The 26,585-nt window shown below is 59.7% G+C and overlaps 1 protein-coding gene across 2 annotated transcripts in view; it reads left to right on the top strand.

Moving 5' to 3' along the window:
* AGPAT3 (1-acylglycerol-3-phosphate O-acyltransferase 3) overlaps positions 1–26,166 on the top strand; it is a 91,383-nt gene extending 65,217 nt beyond the window's left edge. For both annotated transcript variants that reach the window (XM_040621851.1, XM_008710181.2), the window contains exons 2-9: positions 6,646–6,872; positions 13,448–13,617; positions 14,142–14,303; positions 15,227–15,380; positions 16,046–16,148; positions 18,486–18,561; positions 23,344–23,542; positions 24,127–26,166. In XM_040621851.1, coding sequence (XP_040477785.1) covers positions 6,695–6,872; positions 13,448–13,617; positions 14,142–14,303; positions 15,227–15,380; positions 16,046–16,148; positions 18,486–18,561; positions 23,344–23,542; positions 24,127–24,215 — 1,131 coding nt within the window. In that variant the 5' untranslated portion in view covers positions 6,646–6,694 and the 3' untranslated portion in view covers positions 24,216–26,166. The remainder of the gene's footprint in view (positions 1–6,645; positions 6,873–13,447; positions 13,618–14,141; positions 14,304–15,226; positions 15,381–16,045; positions 16,149–18,485; positions 18,562–23,343; positions 23,543–24,126) is intronic.
* The last annotated feature ends 419 nt before the right edge of the window (positions 26,167–26,585 follow it).

Here is a 26,585-nt window from a genome sequence, read left to right as displayed (position 1 = left end):
TCGCGTTGGTTCCAAATGCTGATGAGGTTGGACCGGCAACAGGATTATTAGCAGAGTAATACGTCCTGTCTTCTGGCCAATAGAAGGGTAGGGTGGTCCCTGTAAGTGCATTTACTCAGGGACTAAAGGCAGCCCCGTAGAGCCTCAGAAATAGGATCGTGTTTGTCTAATCTGAAGTTTTAGTTGGACTCCTAGAAATACCTTTTCTGCTTCCTGGCCTTGTTAAGTAACACGCAGACGGATACAGCCCTTTCCCTCAGCACCGTGGCGAGCTCAGGGCGGACAACAGTGGCTGCACTGTGTTCTCATGCGTGATGTCATTGGGGGGGGGTGCACAGTGCCCCCGACGCCGGCCACCCTCTGAGCTGGTGCCCCCCCAGGCCGCGGGCTGGCTCTGCCCCGCCGCGTCGCTGTCAGCACGATGTCTGCCACCAGCGCCCCTGTGGCCGTGGGCCGGGGAACCACCCAGACACGCTCGTCCGGGCCGTGCTTACAGTAAGAGCAAGGAGGAGCCCGTCAAGGAGCTAGAGTCCTGCTGTGAGTGAAGCGTGTTTGCTTCTGGAAGGCCCGGCCGGCTGCTGAGGAAGCCTGAGGCTTGGTCCTGGCTCTGGGCTGCATTTTAGATGCTCGTGTTGCCGCCTGCATGGCTTAGGGTAGTTCGGGAGTGTTTGAGAGAATGCGCTCTCTCTCCTCTTGTCTCTGTTTTCAGTGGTCTGTCCTGTTCACAGAGTGTGTCCCCCGGGGCCGCCTGACGGCGAGAACTCTGCACACGCACACCGAACACCGGGGTCACGCCGGGGGAAGCCCCTGTGTAGCCAGCAAGGCCTCGTGTTGTGCCTCCGGGTCAGCTCTGTGGGCCGCCCGGGCCGGCGCTCACGTGTGGGCTGGGAGAGCGGCTGGGGAAGAAGGAAGGGGAGGCTAGCGGCCACCTTACCCTGCCTCACGATGGGCTTTGAACGTGGGTGACCGAAGTCCACAGAACTCAGCCGTTCTGACCCTGTAATTCAGACCACGTACCTAGAACGTAAAAAAGGATGCATTTCTGGCGTCTTTCACGTCTTCTGCCTTCACCAGCCCGTCTGCCCGAGGTTACATCACTCTCAGAGCGAGCCCTCAGGCCAGGTGAGGCCGCCGGGCCGTGGTCACAGTGGCTGGATGGCGCCGGCGTCTCCTCCCGGGCTCTCGGGGGCCGGGCTCGCAGGCCACCTGCAGAGGCAACCGCAGTGCTGCGTAGGGGCCACGGCCGTGGGGGCGCTTGATGCCATCAGAGGGTCCCGTGCTGCCTCCCCGCTGTGACGTGGACACGGGGGCGGGGGCAGAGGCGTGAAAGGTGCAGAGTCCACACATGAATGAAATGGCAGCCCCTCCGCACACGGTCCCCGGCCGCCACTGTGACGCTGTAGAGGACGGACCGCAGGTGACCTTGGTTTCTGTTCCTGTGCAAAGGCTTTGTTGGAAATACGGGGATTTCCACAAAGATGGGAGGGCCCTGGGAGGATATCTGGAGGTCAGACCATCGGACTGGCTAGGTCATGAAGAAGAGGGACAAAGGGACCAGTGCCGGGCAGAGAGGGTCCGCGGGCGTCTGGTGATGGGCCTGCCCTTGAGCTCAGGGTGCCGGGCCCGGCTCGTTCACCGGCAGGCCCTGGGCGGTGGCGCCAAGCTTACCGGGGGATGTGGGAGCGGCCGGCACGCTTCTCGAGTTACAGGGCTGGGAACAGGCCCGCATACCTGCACGAGGTGCATGCCCTCGCTGGGGCAGCCGGGTCAAAGCTGCTGGGTCAAAGCCCCACCGACCAGGCGGCTTCAGCCAGAGCCGTTCACTCCCACAGCCTGGAGGCTGACGGCCGAGATCAAGGGCTTGGCAGGGTTGGTTCCTTGCAGGGCTGTGGGGGAGGAAGCTGCTTCCAGAGACGTCCCCGCCCCGTGTCTTCACATGGTCTCCCTCTGTGGGAGGCTATGTCCTAATCTCTTCTTCTGAGGACACCAGCAGATTGCATTACCGCCCACCCCATCACCTCATTTAACGCAATCACCTCTTTAAAGACCCTGCCTCCAAATACAGCCACATTCTGAGTCCCAACCTATCTTTTGGGGGACACAGTTCAGCCATAATGAGGGGTGCCCCGTGGGGTCTGAGTGCCCAGGCCCTCACGTGATGGTGCCCAGCTGGCCCAAGGGGCTTCTTCGCTTCCCCTGACGGCCCTGAGCCACAGGCAGTTCGGCGGCAGGAACCGCGGGCTTGGAATTAGCAGCAAAAGACCGGGAGGGACAGGGTGTCAGAGCCACAGAGGGTCCCTGCTTCCTGGGGGGTGGGGTGCTAGCGCTGGTATGGTCCCTAGCGCTTCCGGCCCCACGGGAAGGAAGGCTGGCTGGCTTCCCCAGAGGGCCAGCGTCCCTGCGGTGGCCGGGGGCACCAGAGCTTCCCCATGAGGCTGCACTGCTGCTCTGTGAACAATTTTAGCTCAGTCTCGCCAAGCCACCTGGCCCGCTGCCCCTCTCCGAGTCAGTTCTGTGCCTTCTAGCCCAGAGGGGGTGGCACACCCTGTACCCCCACTTCGAGGAGGGGGGAGCGTGCAGCTTGTCCCCTACCCCAAAAAGGGGGGGTCCTGGCAGCTCGCCCAGGGGCACAAACTCAGGAGGCAGCCACCTCACTGTCAGGATCAAGCTGTGTAGACGCAGGCTTCTGGAACATCTAGACCTATCACCTAATGAAGGGACTTAGAAACAGGCCCAGGCTTCCTCCTTGCTCGGCGACGGCATCTGAGCGCTAGTGAGAAGGTGCCACATGAGGGGGACAGGCTGGCTGTCCTGCCACCAGGCCCCCGAGAGTGTGCCGCATATGCAGTTGGCGCCTTCTGCGGCCCGGGTGCTGGGGGCTCGTCCAGGGATCCTTTAGGTAGGGTGACGGGACAGGTGACGGGCTGCGTGTTGGGCCTTTTCTCCTCTCCTTGTGTCAGACACATACCTCGGGGAGCAGCTTTGCGGCCAAGGGCTGGGCTCTGGCTCCCCTGTCCTGACCAGCAGGTCTTGAAGCCTCTGGGCCTCAGTTTCTTCATCTGTAACATGGAGGTCCGGACTCCAAGAACCCACGTTATGGGATTTATTATAACATAGCCATTGGGAAAACGCAAACGAAGATTGCCGTGTGATACCATGACACCCCGGATTGGACTCGGACCTCCGGAAGAGTCATGCGCCATCAGGAACCGGATACGAGTGAAATCCCCGCGGGCACAGCGTCGCATCATCTGGAGAAGCTCAGATGAGCGCGCCCCAGCGCTGCGGACCGTAATCCTGGCACGTCACCACACGTCCTGACACCGAGCGGCCGCAGCGGGAGCGCTCCGAGCGCCGTCGTGACTAGCAGAGACGACACGCGGACGACGTTCAGGATGGAGCGTCGCCCCGCGGCCGAACGCGAGCGTGGGCGTTCCTGCGGATTTCCGTCAGAGAATCTCAGACGCCGAAGCCCCATCTACTACATTACGATAAGGTCCCGCCGAGGAGGCGCACAGGAGATACAAACCCAAGGGAAAATAGGGCGAACTAGGTTTCCTGACTTCACAGAAGAGCTCGGAGCTGTGCGTTTTGCACAGACAGTGGTGGTGGCCGGCGGGCACCGCGGGCATCAGACCCCACGGGCGGCATTTAGCAGAATGGCTTTCTATTTAAAAAATAAAACAACGTGCCAGAGTGTGTGCCCCTTGCATATTTGGGTTTAAACGTGCAGAGCCTGACTTAAACTTGTCTGGTGATACTTAAGCCGTTTTTAAGTGCTCTCGGCAGCCGGAGTCGTGCCTCCCCCACCGCACTCCTGCTGCACCCATCGAGGCCGGGGACAGGCTGGGGGCGTGCGGGCCGAGCGGGGCAACGTCCAAGCAGACGGTCAGCACCGGGTGCTCTCGTGGGGTGGGTGTGTGGGAGGACCCCTGGACCGCTGCAGCTGACGTTCCTTAGGACGGAGTCTGGCCCACAGGGAGCAATGAAGTCATGCATTGGGACCCCAGTTCCGGGGCATCTGGGCCAGAGACTGACAACCCAGGAAGGTGACCAGCAGCAGGGCAGAAAATGCCAGCCTCAGGAGAGCCCAGGGCCATGCTCACCCTTGGGTCCCGGGAGCCCGGGAGACAGCAGGTGGGACCCACCTAGGGTGACTGGGAGGACAGGGCAGGGTGGGAACGTGAGCCGTAAAGAAGGCTAACGGTCGGAATGAAGCTCCGGGCCAAGACCAGCCCCACGCCACGTCCATCAGCCCTCGTCAGGACCCCTGCTGAGCCCCGGGCCTGGGCCAGGGAGGCCAGCTGGACCCCGGACACCAGCATTCCAGACAGGAGTGTGTGGTGCTAGTGGCGAGGCCATGAGAAATGTCTAGGGGTGGGTGCCGCTCTGCAAGGAATTCTGGGGATGGACTTTCAGACCAGAGATTCAGGCAGCCCAGGGACTGGTGCTTTGTAACCTCGGGGTTGAAATAGTTTCCCGAGCGAGACCCTGCGTTCACATAGAGACATGGGCTCGAACGCGCATGGCCAAAGGCTGCACACGGCTCGACGCCATCGGCAGGTGAATCGGCAGACCGGAATCTCGGCGCCATGGAAGGTCGCCCTGCGTTCGGGCTGAACAGTGGTGCACACGTTGTCCTGAGCCACAGGGTGGGTCCCGTGTGCTTCTACTCACGTGAGCCTAGAGGAAAGGAAGCTGGGTCCACGGTGCTGGAAGCTGGTGGCGTTGCCAGGGGCTGGGCGGGAGTGACGGGAAGTAGCCTTGACCAGGGCCGTGGCTTTCCAGGTGCCATCACTCTGCACACCAGTGAGCGCATCTGAGCTGTGTGTGAGCTGCACCTTGGTAGACCTGTACCTCGTGCCCCAGCGATGGACTCAGCAGGGTGGCCACAGAACCTAGGAATCTGCTTTTAAAAGCATCACAGCTGACAGGGCAATCTTGGAGCTGGCTTCTGGGGACCCTGGTTATTCTGAGCCGTGTGGCAGGTGGTGGGGGTACGGGTAGAGCCTGGTCTCCGAGGACAGTGGGGTGCAGAGAGCCCGCCGTGTACCAATCAGGTGCCAGAGACTGGGCAGCGATGCAGGGTCCGGACAAAGCCATTAGCTCTAGTGTACGGAAGGAGTATGTCGGCAGGCTTGGCCTGCTGGCGCATTCGAGACTGTGCTTTCCCGAGGCGCCCCGCCCGTGGAAGGAATGTGGACGCAATCTCAGTGCCGGCCTTGGAATCTGGTCCTACTGCTTCTCACGGTGTGACCCTGAACAAGCCACCTCTCCGTGCTTCTGTTTGCCCGGAGGCAAGTATTTGCCGTGTCCCCAACAGCGTCGTAAGAAGTGTCTCTGCTGTCCCCGGGTGTTTTTGCCGTGTCCCCAACAGCGTCGTAAGAAATGTCTCTGCTGTCCCCGGGTGTTTTTGCCGTGTCCCCAACAGCGTCGTAAGAAGTGTCTCTGCTGTCCTCGGGTGTTTTGTGTCCTTTACACCTGGAGGGTCACTTACGGTAACTGCAGAGTGATGAGTCAGTAACAAACCATCCCAACACTGGTGTGAGACTAACACTGCCCTTCGTTACCCTCTGTGTCCCGGGGTCAGCACTTCAGCCACAATGGGCTGGTGGGTCGGGGCTGCTCGTGGGGCTGTGGGCCTCCGGAGGTCTGACTGGGTCTGGACGGTCAGCTGTCATGTCCAGGACCCATGGCTCAAATGTCCTCCTGACACGGCAGCTGGCTCCCCCCAGAGCCAATCACGTGAGGACCAGGGGCCGGGCAGAATTGTGCTTTTGCGACTCAGCCTCAGAAATCACAGCGGCCTGTCTCCAGCACAGTCGGTTTGGTCTCAGGGGGGCAGCTGGCCCCCTGGTGCCCCCAGGTGTGCTCAGTTTGTCAAGTGAAGCAGGACCTGCCCCAGAGAGTTGGGGAGCCTGTCTCACTCAGAGCCAGCTCCGTGCCCCATCCCCAGAAAGCACGCGGGCCCCTCTCCCGCCAGCCAGGTCTGCAGGTGCGTCGGCCACGGGCAGCCCTGAGTTTGGATCACAGCTCCCTGCTTGGTTCTCTGCCACGAGGGGGGTACAGGGCAGCTCACAGAACAAGCAACCAAGAAATGTGAGCTTTGGGCTTCACCGTTGGAAGTAAGAAAGGCATGTGAAAGGGGGAGAGAAACGGGTTGGGTCCCTGGGTGAGTCACCAAGCTGTGTTAGAGCCCAAACAAAGGCCGTCAGCTTCCCGATGCACCACGGTTTGGAAACTGAAGAGTTGAGGTGGTGTGGGTCTGTTTTTACAGAGATTTCATGTGCAGTTTGAACTTCTAAATGATGCTAAGAAAGTCTAAAATAAAAACTATCTGTAATGCTTTTTCCTAGAGGTGATCAATCACTAGCAATATTTGGGGGCATTCGTTCTAGTCTTTTCTTCCTTCCTTGTGCGCGTGGGCTGTGAGCGTGTGGTGCGTGCGGTGAGTGTGCGGTGGTGTACGTGCGGGGGGTGTGACATGTGAGTGGCCTGTGTGTCACTTCCAGAAGGAAAGGCCGCAGAGTGTGGTGTGGGTGAGCCGCTGGCCGGGGGCTCTGCTGCGAGCCCTGCGATGTCTCCTCCGCGTGCAGCCACCGGGTTCCGGGCGCCCATCCTGACCGCTGTCCCTGTGCTTTCCAGGACGGCTGTTCTCAGTGAAGGACCTTGCACTCGCTACTGAGTAGCGACCATGGGCCTGCTCGCCTACCTGAAGACCCAGTTCATCGTGCACCTCCTCATTGGCTTCGTGTTCGTGGGGAGCGGGCTGGTCATCAACTTCGTCCAGCTATGCACACTGGTCCTCTGGCCGCTGAACAAGCAGCTCTACCGCCGGCTCAACTGCCGCCTCGCCTACTCGCTGTGGAGTCGTGAGTGTTGCCCGCGCCGCGCTCGCCGGGGAGGTGGGGCCGGGCGGCAGGTGGGGAGGGACGGCCTTTGTGCCAGACGATCTCCCTGCCGGGCGGGGGCCCTGGAGGTGGGGAACGCTCCCATCGATGTGACCGGAAGGCGTGGCCTGGCTGGCGATGCCCACACCGGGAACGGAGGGGCTGCCCAGGAGTGGCCGGCAGACGCGCCGAAAGATGCTCAGCCCCGGGCTCCCCACTGGGTTGAGCCGTATGACGTTCCAACGGTCGAGCACTTGGACCCACAGAGGACGCGGTTTTGTATGGTTTAATGTAGTACTTTGGATATTTGAGGACAGACGTAAACTCGGTTCGCCGGCTGCCAGGACACGGGCCAGTCTCGTCCCCCGCAGGCTCGGCATCGCGAGGCATCCACAGGTGGCCTGTCCGCTCTCTGGTACACAGTGAGCATCTGTCTGGGGAAGACGAGGCCTCTTGCCCACCTTCGATTCAATATACGTGTGTCAACGCGTGTGCATGTGCGCGCGTGTGCGTGTGTGCGTGTGCGTGCGTGTGCGTATAGAGTCAGTCTCCACCTGCCGGGCGGACGGAGACGCCAGCGCTTGACAGCAAAGCCCACTGTTGCAGAGCTGAACGCGGGCGCGGCGGCGTGCGGGGCGCCCGGCGCGTCATAGGAGGGCGCCTTGCCGGCGGTTTCGGCGCCCGAGGCAGCTGTCCTTGGGGACCGGTAGTCCACAGAGCGAGAACATACCCGGGAGTCACCCGCAGAAGCACATATCTGTACAGATACTCTCATTTTATCACTTTTACGTGACCACGAAACTGGCTGCCACCCGTCCTGGGGACGGAGTACGGTGAGTGCACCGCGGACGCCCCGCAGCCGTGACGAGCGAGGGCATCTCCCCGCTGACACAGAGCCGTCTGCAAAATACGTTTCCATGCCAGAAAGGGAGGTACACGACAAGGTGCTGAGCACACTACCGTTTTCTCCAAGGACAGCGTGTTCGTGCTGTGTGTGCGCGTGTCTGTGGCTGGTCGTGGCCGGAGGGTCGCCAGGGGTCGCCAGGAAACTGAACACCCAGGGAGTGAAGGAACGAGGGACTTCTACTTTTTACTTCTTTATGTTTTACTTTTGCTTATTTACTGCTTGTTTGGTTTTTATTCTTTTCTGACTTTGTGTTGTTTACATTTTTTAGCTTAAGACCATGTTTCTTTGATAGTAAAGAGAAAACAATACCCATGTTATATCCTTTGGGAAACAGTGGGTCTCCATTAGCCTCCCAGCTCGGGAGCAGAGACGGGAAGACTGCCGAGGAGGCCCGGAGGCCCGCGACATCCCGCGGCCTCGGCCGAGACCAGCGAGCTGGCCTGTAACTCTAGCTTGCCTTACACGCGTCATAGCTTCAGTTCCAGGGTTGGGTTTCTCTTTCAGATAAAAGAGGATTTTTGTAGGGGTAGGGGAGGGAGAATTAAAAATCCGATCGTGGGAAACATACAATGAGCTGCTCGTGAGTATAATTGGGTGAGATGAATACATGCCAAAAGGGCAAGTACTAATTAATAAAAACTAAATTGTGGACTCGACCTGAAGCAGGGTTGTAAGGTTGAAACGCTCCCCAGCAGCTCAGTCCTGGATGAGGCTGGCTTGTCAGCGCGTGGCTGGGGGCACAGGACGCAAAGGGAACCTCTCAGCCCCCCATCCCCTCAGCAGACAGCGGGGAGTGGGGTGCTGGCACAGGGCCTCGAACTTGCCTTCCAGGGCCCCAGCTGGACCCGCTGCAGGCCAGGAGCCCGGATCTAAACTGGACCCGGAGCCGTGGCTGGGGTGGAGCAGGTCAGCAGCGCCCCTCGGGATCAGCAGATCTGGGTCGACACCTCCCACGTTAGGTTTGCGGATCTCACAGATGAGGGCAGAACAAACGTGGATTCAGTCGGAGGACAACAAACGTACAGCAAACTCAGACAGAAGACACCGGACGGCGACAAGAGTCAGACAGAACTTCCGTAAATGGAAATTGTAGAGTATCGTGGGAGTGAACTCCGCGGATGGCCGTGATGTCATGTCGGACCCAGCTCGCGGGAGCCTGGGCATAGCGGCCGCGAGTGTGCGGCAGAGCCCCGGGAGGACAGAGTGACGCGGGGCTGAAAGGGGGACGGGGAGAGAGGCCAGGTCTGTGGAGGGGACACGGGCAGGCGGCACGGGAGACAGAGGACCCTTCGGGGCAGGCAAAGACGCGGTGCTGTGGCTCCACAAGGACAGCGCGCTCCCAGCAGGGAAGATAAACCAACGCACACTCAGACCTGCCCCAGGGAGGTCCCAGACCCCGGAGCCAGAGAGCAGGTGCAGAAGCACCCAGACAGGAAAGCCCGAGGGCCGGCAGGGATGGACAGACGGACCGACGGTGGTCCCAAACGGAGGTGACATAGGAAGTCTGAGGCCAGCCAAGAGTGCAGCACTCACGGCCCGCGGTTACGCACCTAACGTTCCCATTGGATAGTGTTCTGTAGGGCGAACGCAAGCGCCCTAACGGTAGGGTCTTGGGTGCCGGGAAGAGCGCAGCCAGAGACGCTGGTGACGAGGCCCGTCTGAGCCACCCTATTAAGTAACGACCATGCCCAGTTTGTGGGGCCCAACCAGGCGCGGCCGAGCGGGAGTGGGGGGAGGGGAGGGAAGGGAGAGGGTGTTGGGGAGAGAGTTCCAGTCCCACTGGTCTCAGTTTCTGGTATTTGCCAGGAGGACAGCGGCTGTCTCGACATCAGACTTCGCTGACGAAAAGTGGGGTGGGAAACACATCAGACTGACTTGAGAACTCTTAGAAGAAGACAGGTTAAAAAAGCAAAGACAAATCCATTTTTGTAAAAAAGACAACAAGGTGGAGGAAAGCATGAAAACAAAACCTGTCTCCCGGCAGGAAGCAGACTGGAGGGAGCCCCTTGTGCTGGGAGGAGCCCAGACGCCCGCGAAGAGCGCCGGCCTTCTGTTGTTGAGCGCGAGGCTGTGGGAGCCCCCGAGGGACCCGCTGAAGCGTCCCCCTCCGAGTAGGACTGGGTGGAAGGCTCCCCCAGACTCTAGGGGCAGGCGCTGAGGGCTGGGATCGCATCACTGTGTCAGTGACCCTGAGCCACTGCGGTGTGCTTAGCTGGCCGTGTACTCCTCACCCCGTGATGCCCGGCGCCCTCCCGCTGGCCACCCTGAGCCCGTTCCCAGTGTGACCCTCGGCCGGCCCCTGGCTCCCGCTGGCCCGGCCACGCCGAACCTTCCTGGCTGGAAAAGAGAGAGAATGGCCTCCCTTGGAGCCAGTCGAGTCAGTGCAGGCAGTGTGAGAACAGCGATGGCCAGCGAGTGGCTGAGGCAGAGAGCTTGCTCCTTCTGAATGAAGGAGATCACACGGAAAAATTAGCGCCGGGCATAGGAGCGCACCGGCAAACCTCCTTCAGAACGCTCCCCCGCGGGGCCGGGACCACGGGCACGGATGGCAGCCTGGCAGCCGCATGTCGCGATCCATGGAGAGAGAGGCTGCTGGTCTCCCGATGAGCGGGGCAGGCCACCCCCGGCCCGCTCTCCCCTCGGCTGGCAGACGCAGCCTCCCTCCGATAGAGCTGCTCTCCTGGACGGGGCGTGGCTCGCCCTCGTCAGAATGTCTGTAGGGGATTTGGGGTGTCTGTCCATCTGTCTTCGGTCCTCCCCGCTGGCCCCCTCCCAGGCCAGACCTCTGGCGTGTGGTCAGGGAGGGCGAAGGTCCGAGTGCTGGCCACGGCGTGGGGTTGCGTTAGGAGGGCAAGCCCGCCTGCCAGCGTGCGTCTGCGTGTGGGAACACCACCTGTGTCCTCGTGCGCACCCGGCCTCCACCCACCCACGCACACCGACCTGGCAGCTCTGCTGTGGCGATGACCTGGGGAAGGCCCAGGTGTGGTGGTGACGTGCTCTCTTCCCTCCGTGCCCAGGTGGCGTACCTGTGTTTCTGGCAGCCTTGGGGCAAAACCCACATCCTGTGCGGTGGTCCTCCACCTGCAGAGTGTGGCTGGGCTGTGCCCCAGTGTCCTGGCCACTGTCCGCACTGGGCGCGAGTCGTGCGTTTGCTCCGCGGCTTCTGTCTGGGAGGCAGTCGTGGAAACGAGGGGTGCGGACACACGGTTGTGACTGTGTGTGAGGCATGTGTCGTCGAGCCTAAGTGAAAAAATGGTTGCGAAAAATATCTTTTTTAGAAAATTCAGTGTCTTGTGTTAGTCCTAGACACGCACTCTCTCTCCCTCCGTCTGTGGTCTCTGGGTGTCTCTGAAACACAGGGGTGGCGGGGAGAGCCGGCATTCCTGCAGCATTAAGCGTGAGGCGGCCATGCTGCAGAGCACCTGCGGAGTGGGGGCTGCGACGTCCTCTCACAGGTGGGGCCGCGCAGCTGGCGAGGGGGCCACCGAGCCAGCCTGTGGCTCAGCAGCGTTCTGCACGGCCCGTGGTCCTCTCAATGAAGGCTACGAAAGCACAACTTGCACGTGTCCGCGGCGGCATCGTTCCCAAGAGCCCACAGGGGGAGTACGTCCAGCGATGCATGAACGGATAGAGAAAATGCGGTCTGTATGTGCAGTGGGAAATTATTCAGCCTTTACTCAGGGACTCCTGCTACAGCTGGCAGCACGGGTGAAACCGCAGGACGTCATGTGCAGTCCCAGAAGGACATCGTGCCGCCCCTTTCCGCTTGCAATCGGCCACGCCCTAGAGGGGCACTGGGTTTGTGATGCGGGGTGCCGTCCAGCCCTGGGCCCAGCAATAACGGTGCGGGACCGTGCGCTGAAGCTCTGTTAGGACGACGCGTCTCAAGTGTTCTTACTAGAATAACGGAAAGAACGCCCCCAGTCCCCAGCAGATGGCTTCAGAAACCACAGTCTCCACACGGTCCGTCGTGGACCAGCTCACCCCCGGGCTTTGCCCAGGCCCTGCCAGGGCTGCTGCTATCGGATGAACGGTAGCCATAGGGAGCGGGAGTGGGAGCGGGAGCGGGGCTCCTGGCCGCATGGGCAGCTCCCGGCTGTGTCTCTCCTGGGGGAGGTGGCTGGGCCCGTCAGCAGGGGACACTTCTGGATGTGCAAGCGGCTGGCCTTGGGACCTCTGCTTTCCTTTCTTTTCAACAGCTTTACGGAGACAAAATTCACCCCTTTAAAGTGTATGGTCCATAGAGTCCAGTGATTTTGGTGTATTCACCCCAAAAAGAAACCCCACACGCATTCAGTCACTGCCCATCCCCCCACCTCCTGCGATCAGTCAGCTGCTTCCTGTTGGTGGGCTTGCCCGTTCTGGACATTGCATATACAGTCCCTACAAGTCAGTCCTTCAAGACGGATTCTGCCCGAGCAGAGTCAGGGACCAAGGGAGTGCCCAGCACGTGCGCGGCAGCCGTCCCGGCATGCGTTCCTGGCACCGCCGTGCGGGGCTCCCGTGTCTCCGTCCCCAGGCAGGGGAAGGGGTGCCTCTCTGTGGTTTTGGGTGTCCTCCCAAAGGCAGATGGCGCTGAGCACCTTCCCGTGTGCTTACGGGGACCTGTCTGTTCGGATGATCCGTCTTCCAGGCTTGCGCCTTTCTCCAGGCCATGAACTCGGGATAGCAGTGGCCAGGGCCAGCAGGGTCACTGCTGCCGAGCTTGCCTCCGACAGGCGGCCTTTTCCGCTGACCCTGCCTCGTGTTGCCCCGTGGGTGGAAGGGACCGTGTCTGAGGGGCAGACCTTCCATCCGGCTCCCACCTTGAGGAGAAGGAAGGTGGGAGCCCAGAGGCTGCAAGATCAGCAACAGGCCGGGGGCAGAACTTACGCAGCCCTCACCTCGGCTGGGCTGGTGGGGGTGCCCCTGGGGAAGGAGAGAACAGCCCTCCGGTTCTGGGGTGCTAACGTCACGAGCGGTGGCCCATGGAGTCCTCCAGAGGCCCTGTTAGGAAGCCACTATTTTTTCCTTTCTGTAAATGGGGAAACTGAGGCCCGGGCAGTCAGGCATGGAGCCCACTCTCCTGGCCTCCATCCCCAAGGGCCGGTCCCATCAGAAGATGGATGGGCTGGTGTCGAGCACAAAAACAGCGGGGCTGTCCCGTGGCGATCCTGAGCCCGAAAGTCATGCTTCTGGTCTGCGAGGTCACCTTTTTTGGGACACCTGGCCGTGGTGGGCATGCGCCAGCTGACGGTGGCTCGGCACAGCCACACTGCCGACCACGGTGGCCCTGGTGCTGGCCGTGTGCGTGCACCCGCCCCCCCGTCCTCCCATTCTGTGGGTAAAATTGACCGTCCCTCAAATCACAGCACATGTGGGAATCATAATGGAACATAAAGACATCCATCTAAAATTACAGTTTTCCTCCACTTCTGCTTTCCTTTTGTCTTCTCCCTGACTTTTGCTTAAAAAAGGTAATTATAATTTTGGAAAATTAAATTTATGAAACATAAACCATCAAAACTCATTTCTAGCAGGAAGTCCGACCGTGGACGAACATTCTGTAAAAGTCTCCTGAGCACGGACTTGGCCTGTGCCTCCCCCAGTGGGGGCCCGGATCTGAGCCCAGCCTCCTGCACCTGCTGACGCCACTCCCCTGTGTCCGCAGAGCTGGTTATGCTGCTGGAGTGGTGGTCCTGTACGGAGTGCACACTGTTCACCGACCAGGCCACGGTGGACCGTTTCGGCAAGGAGCACGTGGTCATCATCCTCAACCATAACTTTGAAATTGATTTCCTCTGTGGGTGGACCATGTGTGAGCGGTTTGGCGTGCTGGGGGTGAGCCACACGGGGTCCCGGGGAGGTGCTGGGGTCTGGGTTTTCCTTCCCTGCTGGTGTAACCCCTGGGCCCTCTGAGCCGAGTCTGAGGTCAGGTCAGCCCTCAGCTCCCCAGGGCTTGGCTTGAGCTCAGGTTTATTGCATGACCTCCCATGAACCCTTACTTACCCAGAGTCCCCACAGAGCTCCCTTGGCCAACTGAGCTGCCTCCGGGAAATGTCAAGGGCCCCCTGAGGCAGGCCAAGCAGTGCACTGCAGTAAAAGCAGCTGTACTTGGCCATCCCAGGTCACCCTCAGGCAGCCCTGGGCCTGGCGGCCAGAGAGGGCAGCCCTCCCTCCGCCAGGCCTGTGCCTCAGTTTCCTTGTCTGTAGGACAGCAGGCCTGCACCCTTGGGGTCATGTGGAAACCAGCGGCCACGGTCAGAGCAGGGCCTCCTCGTTGACAGCAAAGTCACCAAACACCAAGCCAGTCCCAGGGGCGCCTGCAAGGGTCTTGGTCCTCACCGACTGCCCCCTCCCTCCAGAGTTCCAAAGTCCTCGCAAAGAGGGAGCTGCTTTATGTGCCCCTCATCGGCTGGACGTGGTACTTCCTGGAGATCGTGTTCTGCAAGCGGAAATGGGAGGAGGACCGGGACACTGTCATCGAGGGGCTGAAGCGCTTGTCCGACTACCCCGAGTACATGTGGGTGAGTGCCCCGCGGCTTCAGTCCGGCTGACTTTAGGCCTCCTGACCCCCCACAACCTACGTGATTCGCTGTAGCCGACAAGAATCCTGCACCAGGGAACAATTTCACAGTGGAGCCAGGGGCCCCACCCTCTGAACCTTACAGGCTGGGGGGCCCTTCCCGGGCCACCTGCTTCTGCCTGCCCCTGTGCAGACCCGGAGCCCTGCTGAGGGGGCCTGGAGAGGGAGCGAGCCCCCTTCCTGCATCCCTGCTCATTTGTACGATGGAGCCGCCCTGAGAGCAGCTCTGGCCCCTGCGGGTACCTGCCGGCCCTCCCCGGGGGGGGGGCTTCTCTGCAGGGAGCAGCTTCCGGGGAGCAGGGCTGCAGAGCAGACCCCAGGGACCCTATGGTTCTGGCGTCAATTTGTGCTTCAAAGAAGATGTAGCCTGCTCTTGAGAGCATCCACCCCTCAGGCCCTGGGCTGGGGCTTCCTTCTATCCTTCCATCCACTTCCATGAGTCCGAGGGGCCAGCCATGGGAAGTAATGGCCGTGGGTCAGCTGGAGCACTGCTTCTCCCTCTGCTCTTTCGAGCTCGGGGTAGTTCTTCATCTCGTTTCTAACGCTCACGTTGAGGCAAGTGCCTGAAAGACTTCCTATTCTGCGCTCGCCCGTCAGGGGGCAGCTGCCGGGGACAGCTTCCTGTTTCAGTTCTTGACGGGGAGCTGTCTTTGCAGTCTTTGAGAGTCAGTGCCGTGCTGTCCGCTGCTCTCGGAGGGCTTCGTGTGGTCGGAGCATGGGTGGCAGCCCTAAACAAAATAACACCGTCAATGACACCACACTTGTCCCTGGAGTGTTCTGTCGTTGCTAGAAATCACACGCTCTGGGAGTGGGCACAGGGGAGCCCATCGCCTGGGGTAACCCCTGTCCCCTCTCGGGTCCTAGTTCCTCCTGTACTGTGAGGGCACGCGCTTCACGGAGAAGAAGCACCGTGTCAGCATGGAGGTGGCCGTCTCCAAGGGGCTGCCCGTCCTCAAGCACCACCTGCTGCCTCGGACCAAGGGCTTCACCACGGCGGTCCAGTGCCTCCGAGGGACAGGTAAGAGGCCACCGCCGAGCCGGAGAATGCCGCGCTCTCTGCGCTCTGCGGGCAGCAAGACGCGGGCATGATGTGTCCAAAGCTACCTAAGTGGATGACATGCGAAATACGGGACGGCGGGGGCCAGAAGGGAGAGCCAGTAAGTGGAGTCCCCGTGTGGAAGCCGGTCCTAGCGCTTCTGAGCTGATGAAAGGCTGGCCAATGGAATAAATGATGAGTAAATCAGTAATGAAAAAGTTATGTAACCGAAAACCTTATCAAGGAAAAAATACATCTATCTAACGAATCCCAAAGGAGGCAAGATCAAAGAGGGACAAGGAACAGGGAGTACGAGTAGGAAGCATCCAGACAAGCAGTCTGAGCGCAAACGGGCAGGAAATGCAGTAACGTGGGTCCCTCCCCCCGTGTGCGGAGATGAGCCTGCGGGACCAAGGCGGGCCCCTGTGCAGGGCCAATCAGGGCGCCTGTGTGGGGCCGAGCGGGGCGCAGGGCCAAGCCGGGTCCCTGTGCAGGACAGAGCCGGGAGCCTATGCGGGGCAGAGCTGGGTGTGGGGTTGAGCGGGGTGTGAGAACAGTTGCGGGTCTGGGGCTGAACCGGATGAGGGTACGAGCGCGGGTGTGGACGCAGGTGCCAGCCCAGGTCTCACCCCGGCCTCTCCCTGCAGTTGCAGCCGTCTATGACGTCACGCTGAATTTCCGTGGAAACAAGAACCCGTCTTTGCTGGGAATCCTCTACGGGAAGAAGTACGAGGCGGACATGTGTGTGAGGTGAGCCCCCCCTCCCGGCGTCCCCAGTGCCTGGCACTGCAGATGTGGGGACAGACCCGAGAAGCACCAGCTCTCCTGCAAGGTGAAGGAGTGGGTGTGGGTGAAGGCAGAATGTTCTGGATGCTCCCAAGAGGCGCAACCTCTCCTGCCGGAGGGAGCACAGAGGCTTTTTAAAAGGGGCTGAGCTTCAGCTTGGACAGTGGCGAGGATTCCCATAGGCAGAAGGTAAAGAATAAGCCAGGGGGCTTTCTCTTCCTGAAATTTGCAGTGGGTTGGCTCAGAGGACGTATAGGTTCTCTCACTCCACCCTGGGACAGGGAGAGAGCCCCGGATCCTTGCCCTTAGATCTCTCGAACCAGCGGGGACTGGCTGGCTCACCAGGGGCCCTGGCTGTGGCTCCGACCAGAACACATACTGTGGTCCCCGGCCGTGACAGCAGCGGTGGGCTCAGTGCCGGTCCTCGCCCTCGCTGGTCCCTGGATGGTCAGGGGTGGGCTGTGGTTCACACAGTCTCAGCTGCCCCAGGTCCAAGCTGGCGGGTGGCAGAGCTGGCCGAGCCTCCTGGTCCGGCTCCAAGCCGGTGCTCACGGCCACCCCACCGGGTTGTGCTGCCCTTGGAGTGGACAGTCACCTCCTGCAGGAGAAGACCTGTGCCTTACTCTGTTCATTTTCCCTTTGTTGCAAAAAGCATGGAACTATACCTGATCTTATTTTAACAGATATGTTCTTAGAACTTCTAAAAGCTTCAGTGTACTGGTTTGTAATACTAACCAATTGGGTGTTGAAGCAAAGCAGTCTTCCAGTGAGTCCAAAACATGCTTATAATCAAACAAGCCAAAGCTCTCACGGGCCAATGGAGATTTTCTCTTCTGAGTCCTTTTCCTGCTCCCCTGCTGGTGAAGTCGCAGTGGGGCAAGGCCCGGGGCATTCGGTGATGGGGGCCTGAGGCTCCCCGCGCTCACTCGGGCACTGGGGGCCGGCGTCCTTGAAGGGGCTTGAATGTATTCTGGGAGATAGATGCTCATAGTTTTATTCCTTTTTTATCCTTTTAACTTCTTATTCTGTACATTTCATGCTGCATGTAGCAGACCTACAGCAGAACCTGGGTGTGGTTCTCTACTACGGGGCAGAGGTGCGGCGGGGTGGGGGTGCGGCGGGGCGTAGATACTGCGGGACGCGGGTGCAGCGGGATGTAAATACTACGGGGCGCAGGTGCAGCGGGGCGTAGATACTGCGGGGCGCGGGTGCGGCGGGGTGTAGATACTACGGGGCGCAGGTGCAGCGGGGCGTAGATACGGCAGGGCGCAGGTGCAGCGGGGGTAGATACTGCGGGGGGCAGGTGCGGCGGGGTGTAGATACTGCGGGGGGCAGGTGCGGCGGTGCGGAGATGTGGCGGGGCGGAGATACAGAACCAGGGCAGGGTGGGCAGGTGGGTTGCGAGCCTTCAGGCAGTCGTCCCTCAGCAGACAACGCCTTCTGCACGTCCTCTAACCTGTGGCACACCGGTGCCCAAGACCGTTAGGGGTCCACAGAGTTAGAGCATTTTTGCTTCCGAGGGGCCCTACGTCTCCTCCACTCCCCGTGAGCGCACAGCAGGTTCCCAGAGGCTGCGTGAACGTGGCACCAGCCTCGCTCCCGGGTCTGACGGCACGTGTCCTTTTTCATTTCAAATACGGTGTCCCGGGCGCCCCCTGCTGGCGGCCTCGGGTACTGCGGCTGCCGCGGAAAGCCCTTCCTGCCCTGCTTGTCTTCCCGGGAGGACACGTAGCTCCTGGGCTGGCAATCCGCTGGTGATGAGGATTACAGATAAACTCGTCTCTTTGCCGAAGTGAGCTGTTGTGAGTTACGATTAAAGTTCTGAATCTCCATTGCTTTTCATATTGGAGCAAGTAGATTTCATTTGTGAAATACATAATCCTCTTTGCCTCATGGAAGACACTCCCAGGTTTGAGTGCTTCCGAAGAATGAACTTTCAGGAAAGACTGAAACTCCTGCGGGAGCTGACCAGTGCTCAGCGTCCTCAGTGGGACGGGGGGCACGGTCTGTTCCATTAAACTGCTGAGGAGCACCCACCATGGGAAGAATTGGCTGTGCCTCGGAGAGGAACACAGCTTCCCACCCTCCGTGCCCCCCGCAGCCCCCAGGGCACCAGGCGCTGGCTCCTCTGTGCTCCGGGTGAATGCCATTGATGTGTGTGTGGTTTTAGAACTCGAGAGTGAGGCAGGAGCAGAAAGGTGGGGCCAGCCAGTCACCCCACCGTGCAGCGACCTCCCCCTTTTCTGTCCGATGCCATCCCACGGGTAAGCCACTTTGCTCTCACTCTTCTTAACCAAACAGGAGATTTCCTCTGGAAGAGATCCCACTGGATGAGAAGGAAGCGGCTCAGTGGCTTCATAAACTGTACCAGGAGAAGGTAAAGGCACGCGGCCTTCCCCTTCCCCGGGGGCTCTCGTGAAAGGTTTCGGAGGGGCGGCTCAGGGCAGGCGGGGGCGCGCGCACACTTGTGGAGACGGGAGGACCATGCGGCTCTGAAACACTTTGTACCTTCTTTCCAGTGTCTTCCATTTTTCTTGTGGGAAATCAAGACACTAGAGGAAGGTATAAAGGGTGACACGGTGCTTACGTAAGCGTGGCTGGTACCCTTTTATCATGTTTGTTTCATCTCTTCACGTAAACAGCTGATAGGCCTACAGGCTACACACACTGTGTGTGTGTGATTTATGTAAGAGACACAATCCAGGGGACACGGAGAGACCGTCATGCCAAGCACACCTGTCCCTTCTCCGTTCCCCCACAGCACGCTGCCCCGAAACGTGCCACCGTCTTGCTTTATACGCACGAACACACAGGACACAGTGTTCTCATCTTCAGCGTTGGGGGGGCTTAGAGAATGACAAGGTCCTTTCCACATACAGCAAATAGCCATTTAAAGGCACTGGTGAGCTTTTAAGAAAATAAGGGAAATCTCTAAGGGCCAGCAAAGAAGGTGGAGCTGAAGAGCAGGTGGTGAGCCTGCGACCCGGGAACGCCTCACTCCTCCAGTGGCCTCTGCTGGTCCCCTTACCCTGGAGTCTTGAGTTTTAATGCCTCCCCAGCAACAGTAGATAAGGGTTTGACCTCATTCCAGGCAGGAGCTCTCTGAGAGTTCTGCCCTCGCATGGTGAACTGAAAGAAACCTACCTACCAGCAAGAGAAATGACCTTGACGCTCACCTTTCTCCTCTTGTCGCAACAAGGTCTCCCTGGGGACTCATAATCACAGGTCAGCCCTCAGAGGGCTCTGGGGCTTGAATTCATACTGGCAACATAATTCAGGGAGAACAAAGCCAAAATATCAGCACAAGTGGTTCCAGGCGAGTCACTGCCGAGCTCCTGGGGGAACACGTGCAGGACTGAGAGGACACGTCCCAAACCCCAGCTGCTCAAGGTTCCTGCAGGTGAGACTCTGCTGGAGACGAGCATGTACCCAGGCCCCATGCGCAGGGGTCACAGCCTCAGAACAGAAGAGGTGAGCTCTCCAAAACCGTTAGCCGGCAGGTCCACAGAGACTGAAATCAGGGTGTTTGAAGTGATTGAGCACAAAGAAGGAACTGAAAACAGAAGAGCAATACCTACTGAAAAGACAGGTTTGAGAAAAACCAAGTAGAATTTACAGGCACCAAAAACCTAGTCATTGACAGTAAAATCTCGTTTAATAGACTAAATGGCAGATTGACACAGCTGAAGAGAGAGTTAGTAAACTCGAAGGTCGAGAAGAAATTCCTCAACGTAGCACAGAGCAAGTGCAGACATAAAGGAAGCTAAGAGGACCAGAGGCTAGACCGAGAGTCCAATGTGTAACTCCTGGCAGGTGCAGAGCGAGACAGGCGTGGGGAAGAGCAGATGTCAGAGATGACACCTGTAAAGCTTCTGGAATTCATCGGGTTCGAGAAACACAAGTCTGAAACGGTAAATAAAGAAAAATCACCCCCCACCCCAGTTGTCAATGAAATTGCAGAACACGAAAGACAATGAGACGATCTTAGGATAACCGGAGAGAAAAGACGTGCTTGCTGCAAGGGAATGACTATGAAGTTGACATTAGACGCATCTTACTGTGTCAGTATCTCTTCTAAATGTCTTACACACGTGTTAGCCTCTTAATCACACACACACACTGACATACACATATGTTATACATGCACACACACATTAAAAATAGAGTAAGCCCAGAGAGCATAGAACAAAGAAAATAATTAAAATAGCATACATCATTTTAACAGAAAGCAAAGCTACAAAAGAGTGAGTCAGCTGTACCGGATGCTTTTCCTTTAAAAATACTAATAAAATAGCAAACCGTGGGCACGACTGACCCATTAGAAGAGTGATAGCATTGATACGAACGAAAAGGCAAGCCAAGCAGGGAGCAGAGGAGACTAGTGTGAGAGTAGTACCACTAGCGTTATGCTCATACGTTTGAAAACATAAGTAAAATGTGTGATTTCCAAGAGTATAACCTCTCCAGAAGAAAACTAAAGCCTATACGAAGAAGAAACGCAGTGTGCGCGTCCGTGTAGATGCAGCGGCAGACGGGGCTGGGACACACTGGGCTGCAGAGCAGAATCCGTCTCGGAATCCAGGGCAACGTGCGAGAGTTTGAAACTCGTACACCTGCGAGCAGCGTATCGTTCAACGAAGAGCAGCAATAATGGCACCTTGTGGGGAAATAGGGCGTCGTGCGTGTTCATCTGCGATGATTCGGTCACGCTGAACGGAGGACGTGTCATCAGCAGAACCAGACCCTGGGGACACAACGCACAAACACACCGACTGCAGCGTGTGCGTGGCACCCACGGCACTCTGTGCAGGAGGTGGCGTGGCGCGCGGGTCGTGCGCGGGCCGTGTTCACACGCACGTGCCTGTTCAGTGCAGGTGTGGACGGTGTCGGGGGCGGGGGAACAGAGGGCCCAGCCAGGACGCAGAGGCCTCTGGACGTGACGGAGTAGGGACCTCATCTCTGTCCCTACCATCAGAGGCAGCAAGTGGCGAGCTTTGACTTATCCGACTTTTTGGGCTGTTTTCCGTTTGCCACGCTTCTCTGTACGAGCGAGATGTGTAGTGACATTTTCAGTTGTTTTTGTGTCACTTACCAATTCAATTTACTTCAAGAACGTGGTGGTCTGTTTTTATCTCTGTCAGTCACTGTTGTGTTTATATTGTCAACATTGACATAAATAGATTTAATTCACTCCTTTTATTTTTTTTTAAAAGGTCTTTTTTTTATTGCTTTTTTTTTAGAGAGGGGGAGGGAGGGGCAGAGGGAGAGAAAGAATCTCAAGCAGGCTCCACACCCCGCACGGAGCCCGACGTGGGGCTGGATCCCACGACCCCAAGAGCATGACCTGAGCCGAAACCAACCGTTGGACATTAACTGACTGAGCCGCCCAGGCACCCCTGTTTTTAGTTTAAGTAAACCCTGCCCCCAGCACGGGGCTGGCACTCACGACCGGACTGCACGCTGTACCAGCTGAGCCAGCCAGGCGCCCCTGCCTCACTCCTGCACCGCAGGGGGACAGCTGTGGTCGTCCCGCATCCTCCCGGCTGTGAACGGTTAGGTCGTGCCCCACTCTCAGCAGAGCGTATCTCGGAGACACACACTGACGCCGTGACCTGGGGGCCTGGCCTCTCTGCACTTGGCGAACTTTTCCTGAGTTGGGCTTCAAAGAGACCGCCCAGGGTGCGCCCCGCAGCTGAGCGTGAACTGCCTCTTTTGTCCCCAGCTTGTGAGTAGAGTGGGCCTGGATGGCCCCCTGCCGGGCCGGAGGCAGACCCTGCAGTGACCCGGCCCGAATCCTGATGCAACAGCTTCCGAGAGGCATTGACAGCTCACGCCTTCGGTATTTGCCGGTCAGCAGCAGAGGGACCCAGAACCGGACCACAAGGTTGCGCCACACGGTTTCCCCATTCGGCAGACGTGGGAGCTGACCGGCGGGTGTGGAGCGGGCTGTCCCGGGCCTCCCGGCCTCTTGCCCTCACCCCTGCCGCACGATCGGAACGGCAGGCAGCGGGGCGGTGAGGACGATGGGACAGGGTCCTGAGCCCAGTGCTCTTCCCTTCCTGGCCGCTCGTGTCTGGGCCACGGCGGCCGAATGCCTGCAGGCTTCAGGGAGGGGACGCCGGGTGGATGCAGTTGGGGTTCTGGAGGTGTTGGCGGTGGAGATCCTCCCTGCAGGTCCAGCAGGGGCTTGCGAGGGGAAGGAGGAGGCGGGTCAGGTGAGGAGTCGGGAGAAGGAGAGGACAGGGGCTCTGAGACCCAGCTCCGTGAGATCACCTCCGCGGGCCGGGCCCAGCATCTCCTCTCAGTGAGACAGACTGAGTGTGAACGAGTCTGAATGCCCCCGTGTGCCGCTCCCCCCCACGTGTGTGGCCACCACACATGCCACACACGTGCGTGCGTACCAGCTACGCTTCCCCACCTGGGTCCCAGGTCAGGAGGGCACGGAGCTGCCGCCTGAGGAAGCCATGGCCCCCGTGTGCGCTGTGGCGGGTCCGTCCTCAACAGTGGGCAAGCTGAGCCCCCTCCTCGACCCTCCCCAACACCTGTGAGCTGGAGCCCACCGCCAGTCCTGGGTGTAGGCCTGGGGCTGAGCCACCAGCACATGGGGAGGCCCCCGGGAAGCGAGGTGGTGCAGGAAGGGGGGCGGTGACAGGAGGAGGCCCGGCCCCAGGCACGGCTGTCGAGGCCGCAGAGAGGTGGGCTGGGGTCGGGGGGCGGGGTGCACCTTTTCCACCAGTGAGCTCCGCGTTGAAGAATGGAATGCTCTGGCCCCTCGTCTCCCTGCTCTCACCTGCTCCTTAGCCTCCAGGAGACAGAGGAAGGAGAGCTGAGGTCACTTTCGTGGGTGACGTAGCAGGTGCAGACGATGGCAGGACTGGTGCCCGGGCCGCCGGGCCCCCAGCGGTCAAGGCCGCTGCCCGCCAGCCCACCACAGGAGGTAGCGGGAGGCGACCAAGGGCCCCACCAACACGCCAGGCACGGGCGCCCAGCTCTCTTTGAGCTTCCGCCAACGCAAGCAGCCGCGGGACTCCACGAGGGTCCTGCCGTGCCCCCCCCCACCACGCACACAGTAGTTGCTTTATTTATGGGACCGTGGATGGGCAGAGTCCTCGTCGGTGGTAGAACACCTCACGCGGCGCGCTCTCCCTGACTCTTGCAGGACGCCTTGCAGGAGATGTACAACCAGAAGGGCGAGTTCCCAGGGCAGCAGTTCAAACCCCCCCGACGGCCGTGGACGCTCCTGAATTTCCTCTCCTGGGCCACGGTCCTCCTGTCCCCTCTCTTCAGTTGTGTCTTGGGCGTCTTTGCAAGTGGCTCGCCTCTCCTGATCCTGACGTTCCTGGGGTTTGTCGGGGCAGGTAACGAACGTGAAGAACACGGCTCGAGGTGGGGTCTTCTGTGCGCCAGCCTGGGAGCCGGCGAGGAGGCTGGCCTGTAGGGAGCGGGGTCCACCTGGAGTCTTTCCGGCCTCTGTCCAGTAAGCCGCAGGGCCGTGCAGACCACAGTCACGTCCCCGGGCCATCTCTCTACAAAGTGGCCAGCCACCTGCTCTTGAGGCATCGTGTGCTGCAGCTGGGCGGGCTCCTCTGTCTGCACGATGGTCTGAGGTCTCCGAGGACACGGTCATGCCTCATAGCCCTGCACACAGCCCTGGGCTCTCCAGACTCCCCCAGAACCTTAGCAGATGGACGGGCACCCAGTCTGTCCCGGGCACCTCACAGAGCACGGCAGCCCCACCAGGCCCACGCCCACCTCCTGCTCGCGCCCCCTGAGCCCCCCAGACAGGTGGCCTCTGTGGTGGGAGGGGGGAGGGACCGGGGAGAGAGCTGGCCTGCTGTCCCCAAGGGAGGTCAGTAGCAAAAGGTCGGGACCCCCCAATATCAGTTTTTCCAATCGGATGGCCAAGCGACTAGTCTAACCTTGCCTTTTTCCTATTTTAAAGCTTCCTTTGGAGTCCGCCGACTAATAGGAGTAACTGAAATAGAAAAAGGCTCTAGCTACGGAAACCAAGAATTTAAGAAAAAGGAATAATTACTGGCTGTGATTGCACATACATAGTCTGACGGGGGCATCCAATTAACTCCATTAAAAACAGAGCAACACACAGATCGGAAAAAAAGACCCTTAGAAACTATTTTTCTTATTAACTGGTGACTAATACTGACCAGGAAACCTTGAGCCAAGAGAGAAGCCATCGGAGGCCCGCAGACGATGACTCTGGCCGCATCCCTGCACAGGGGGCGAGAGTCCACCACGGAGCCGGGCGGGGGCAGCCACTCCTGGGGTCACGGGTCCCACCCCTGTGTCATCGCGAGAGAATTCTGTCCGCCAGAGGGAGCCTTCGGACGCTTCCTCTTCTTAAACTTAGATCCTGTTTTTGTTTTTTATCGGTTATTTCGGGAGCTCACCCTGGCCCTTCACCTCCTTCCCTCCCCCCAGCGAACCTTCCCCTGCCCCCCTGGGAAGAAGGACATGCAGGTCCCAGGCCCCCAAAGCGCCTGCCCGTCCTGCCCAGCCCCGCCCCGCCCCTTTGCTTCTGGCCGGTGGGGTGGGTGCGCAGAGCGTTCTCGGGGTGATGGGCACACGCCGAGTGTCGGACGGGCGGGTAGCCCCCTTTCACTGTCGGACCACCGCTTGCCCGTTTCCTCCCTAACCCCGTGTGTTAGGACCTTTCATCTGTTTTTATAGTGAAGGGGCCCCTTGCCCCGGTTCCTGGAGCCCCCGTCCCTCTTTCTCCTCCCGGCCTGCACGGGGCTGCACCCCTGCCCCCGGTGCCCCGAGAGGGCTGGCCTGCAGCCCACAGGGCTCTTGGACGCTCGTTTAAAACGATGTCAGCACCAAACCTCTCTTCTGGAGGTGGTGGGAGACTGTTCACCTGGAGCCCGTTGGCTGCTAGAGGTTTTATTTTTACAGTTGGTCAGTTGCTGGCTCTCCGCTCCCTGAGAAGTAGAGGCAGTGAGCCTCCCCGGACCCCGCCACCATCCCTCTCCCAAGCAGGCCCCGGGGCCCCAGGGGTGGCCTGCCCCTGTGTGGCAGGCGTCACCCCAGGTGCCCAGGGGCACGGCTCCCCCTCAGCTCCCCCTGCCACGGGGTGTCCCCGGTGACCTGCCTTGGACCCGCGGACCCAGGACGGCTGTGCGTTCTACAGATGGGGGTGTGGGGCTGGGGCTGCTGGGCTGGCGAAGGGAGGGGCATGGGGGCCCCCCACAGCCAGCTCCCGGGCTCAGCTCCAGCGTCCTGCTGCACGGCCCACCTGTGCGGGCTTCCCTCCTAATCTAGGCCTGCTGTTTTCCAGTCACAGTCCCCTCGCGCTGCTTAGCAAGGGAAGCACGGCTAGCGGGTGTTCGCGCTGGTGCCCTGTAGGCAGCATTCCAAAGAGGGGCAGGTTGAATTTTCTAGGAGAGGAGGGGGAGGAAAGAGGCCTGGGAGCAATAGAAACTAGATTGGACAAGTGACCATGCATCAGCCCTCAGCCTGTACTTGGGGAGCATTTCTCGAGCCCGCACCTGCTCTTAGGAGACACGGCTGGTTCTGTGTGGTCGCGGGGTGGAGGGCGGACGGAGCAGAGCTCCTGCGAGGCTGCGGGCGAAGGCAGGACGGCCCCCCTCCCGGCTCACGCCCCGCACTGCGGGGAGGGGCTGCTACTCGGCCCGCGTGTGTGACGGACGAGCTCACTCGCACCCGGGGTGTCGTGGAGCAGCGGCAGGGCACCGCCGCGCAGACGCACCACCTACAGGACGCGGATGTCGATCTTGCACCTGCTAACTCCTAGCTCTCGTTGCCCGGAGACGTTCTCTCCCCTCGGAGCCCCTGTGCGCGGGGCGAGTCCGCCCGGAGTCGCTGAGCGAGCCGCACAGACTCCCGTTCGCACAGAGACCGAGGCCAGCCAGGTTTTCAATCTCAGCGATTCCCTTCTGAGCTAACAGACGAGCTTGTGCACTTGATGCCAAGACCTTGAGAGCAATAAAACCTACACCACGAATGTTCGGGGTTTTTGTTTGTTTTTAGAGGGGGAGCCACTTCAGAAAGAGAAGGGAGAGGGGAACTCCTTTAATTTTTAAAATAAATCAGACTAGTCCTTTCCTTTTCTCTTTACCCCCCACAACTGAGCTTGCTCTGTTGCTGACATCATGTCCGAAGAAGCCTGAGTGCTTGGACCATGCGGGCTGGCCGCGGTTGGGATGCATCAGGCCCTGGGCCCCAGGCATCCCCCGTGGGCACCCCACAGGCTGAGCTCGGAGCCTGGGGGCCTGGTGGCTTGTCTCAGTGCAGACCCACACCCGGCTCTCAGGCATCTTCCACGCATGCACCTTGGCCCTGCCCTGTGAGTGCATTCGGGTCGTGGTCACTACCCACGTGTCCAGCCGAAGAGAGGACCACGGCCTGTTTACCCTCCTCTGG

This window comes from Ursus maritimus, unplaced genomic scaffold (assembly GCF_017311325.1).
Source record: "Ursus maritimus isolate PB19 unplaced genomic scaffold, ASM1731132v1 scaffold_4, whole genome shotgun sequence".
Classification (NCBI taxonomy): Eukaryota; Metazoa; Chordata; class Mammalia; order Carnivora; family Ursidae; genus Ursus; species Ursus maritimus.
Note: the sequence above shows the minus strand (reverse complement) of the source record. Positions and strands in the feature narration are given on the sequence as shown.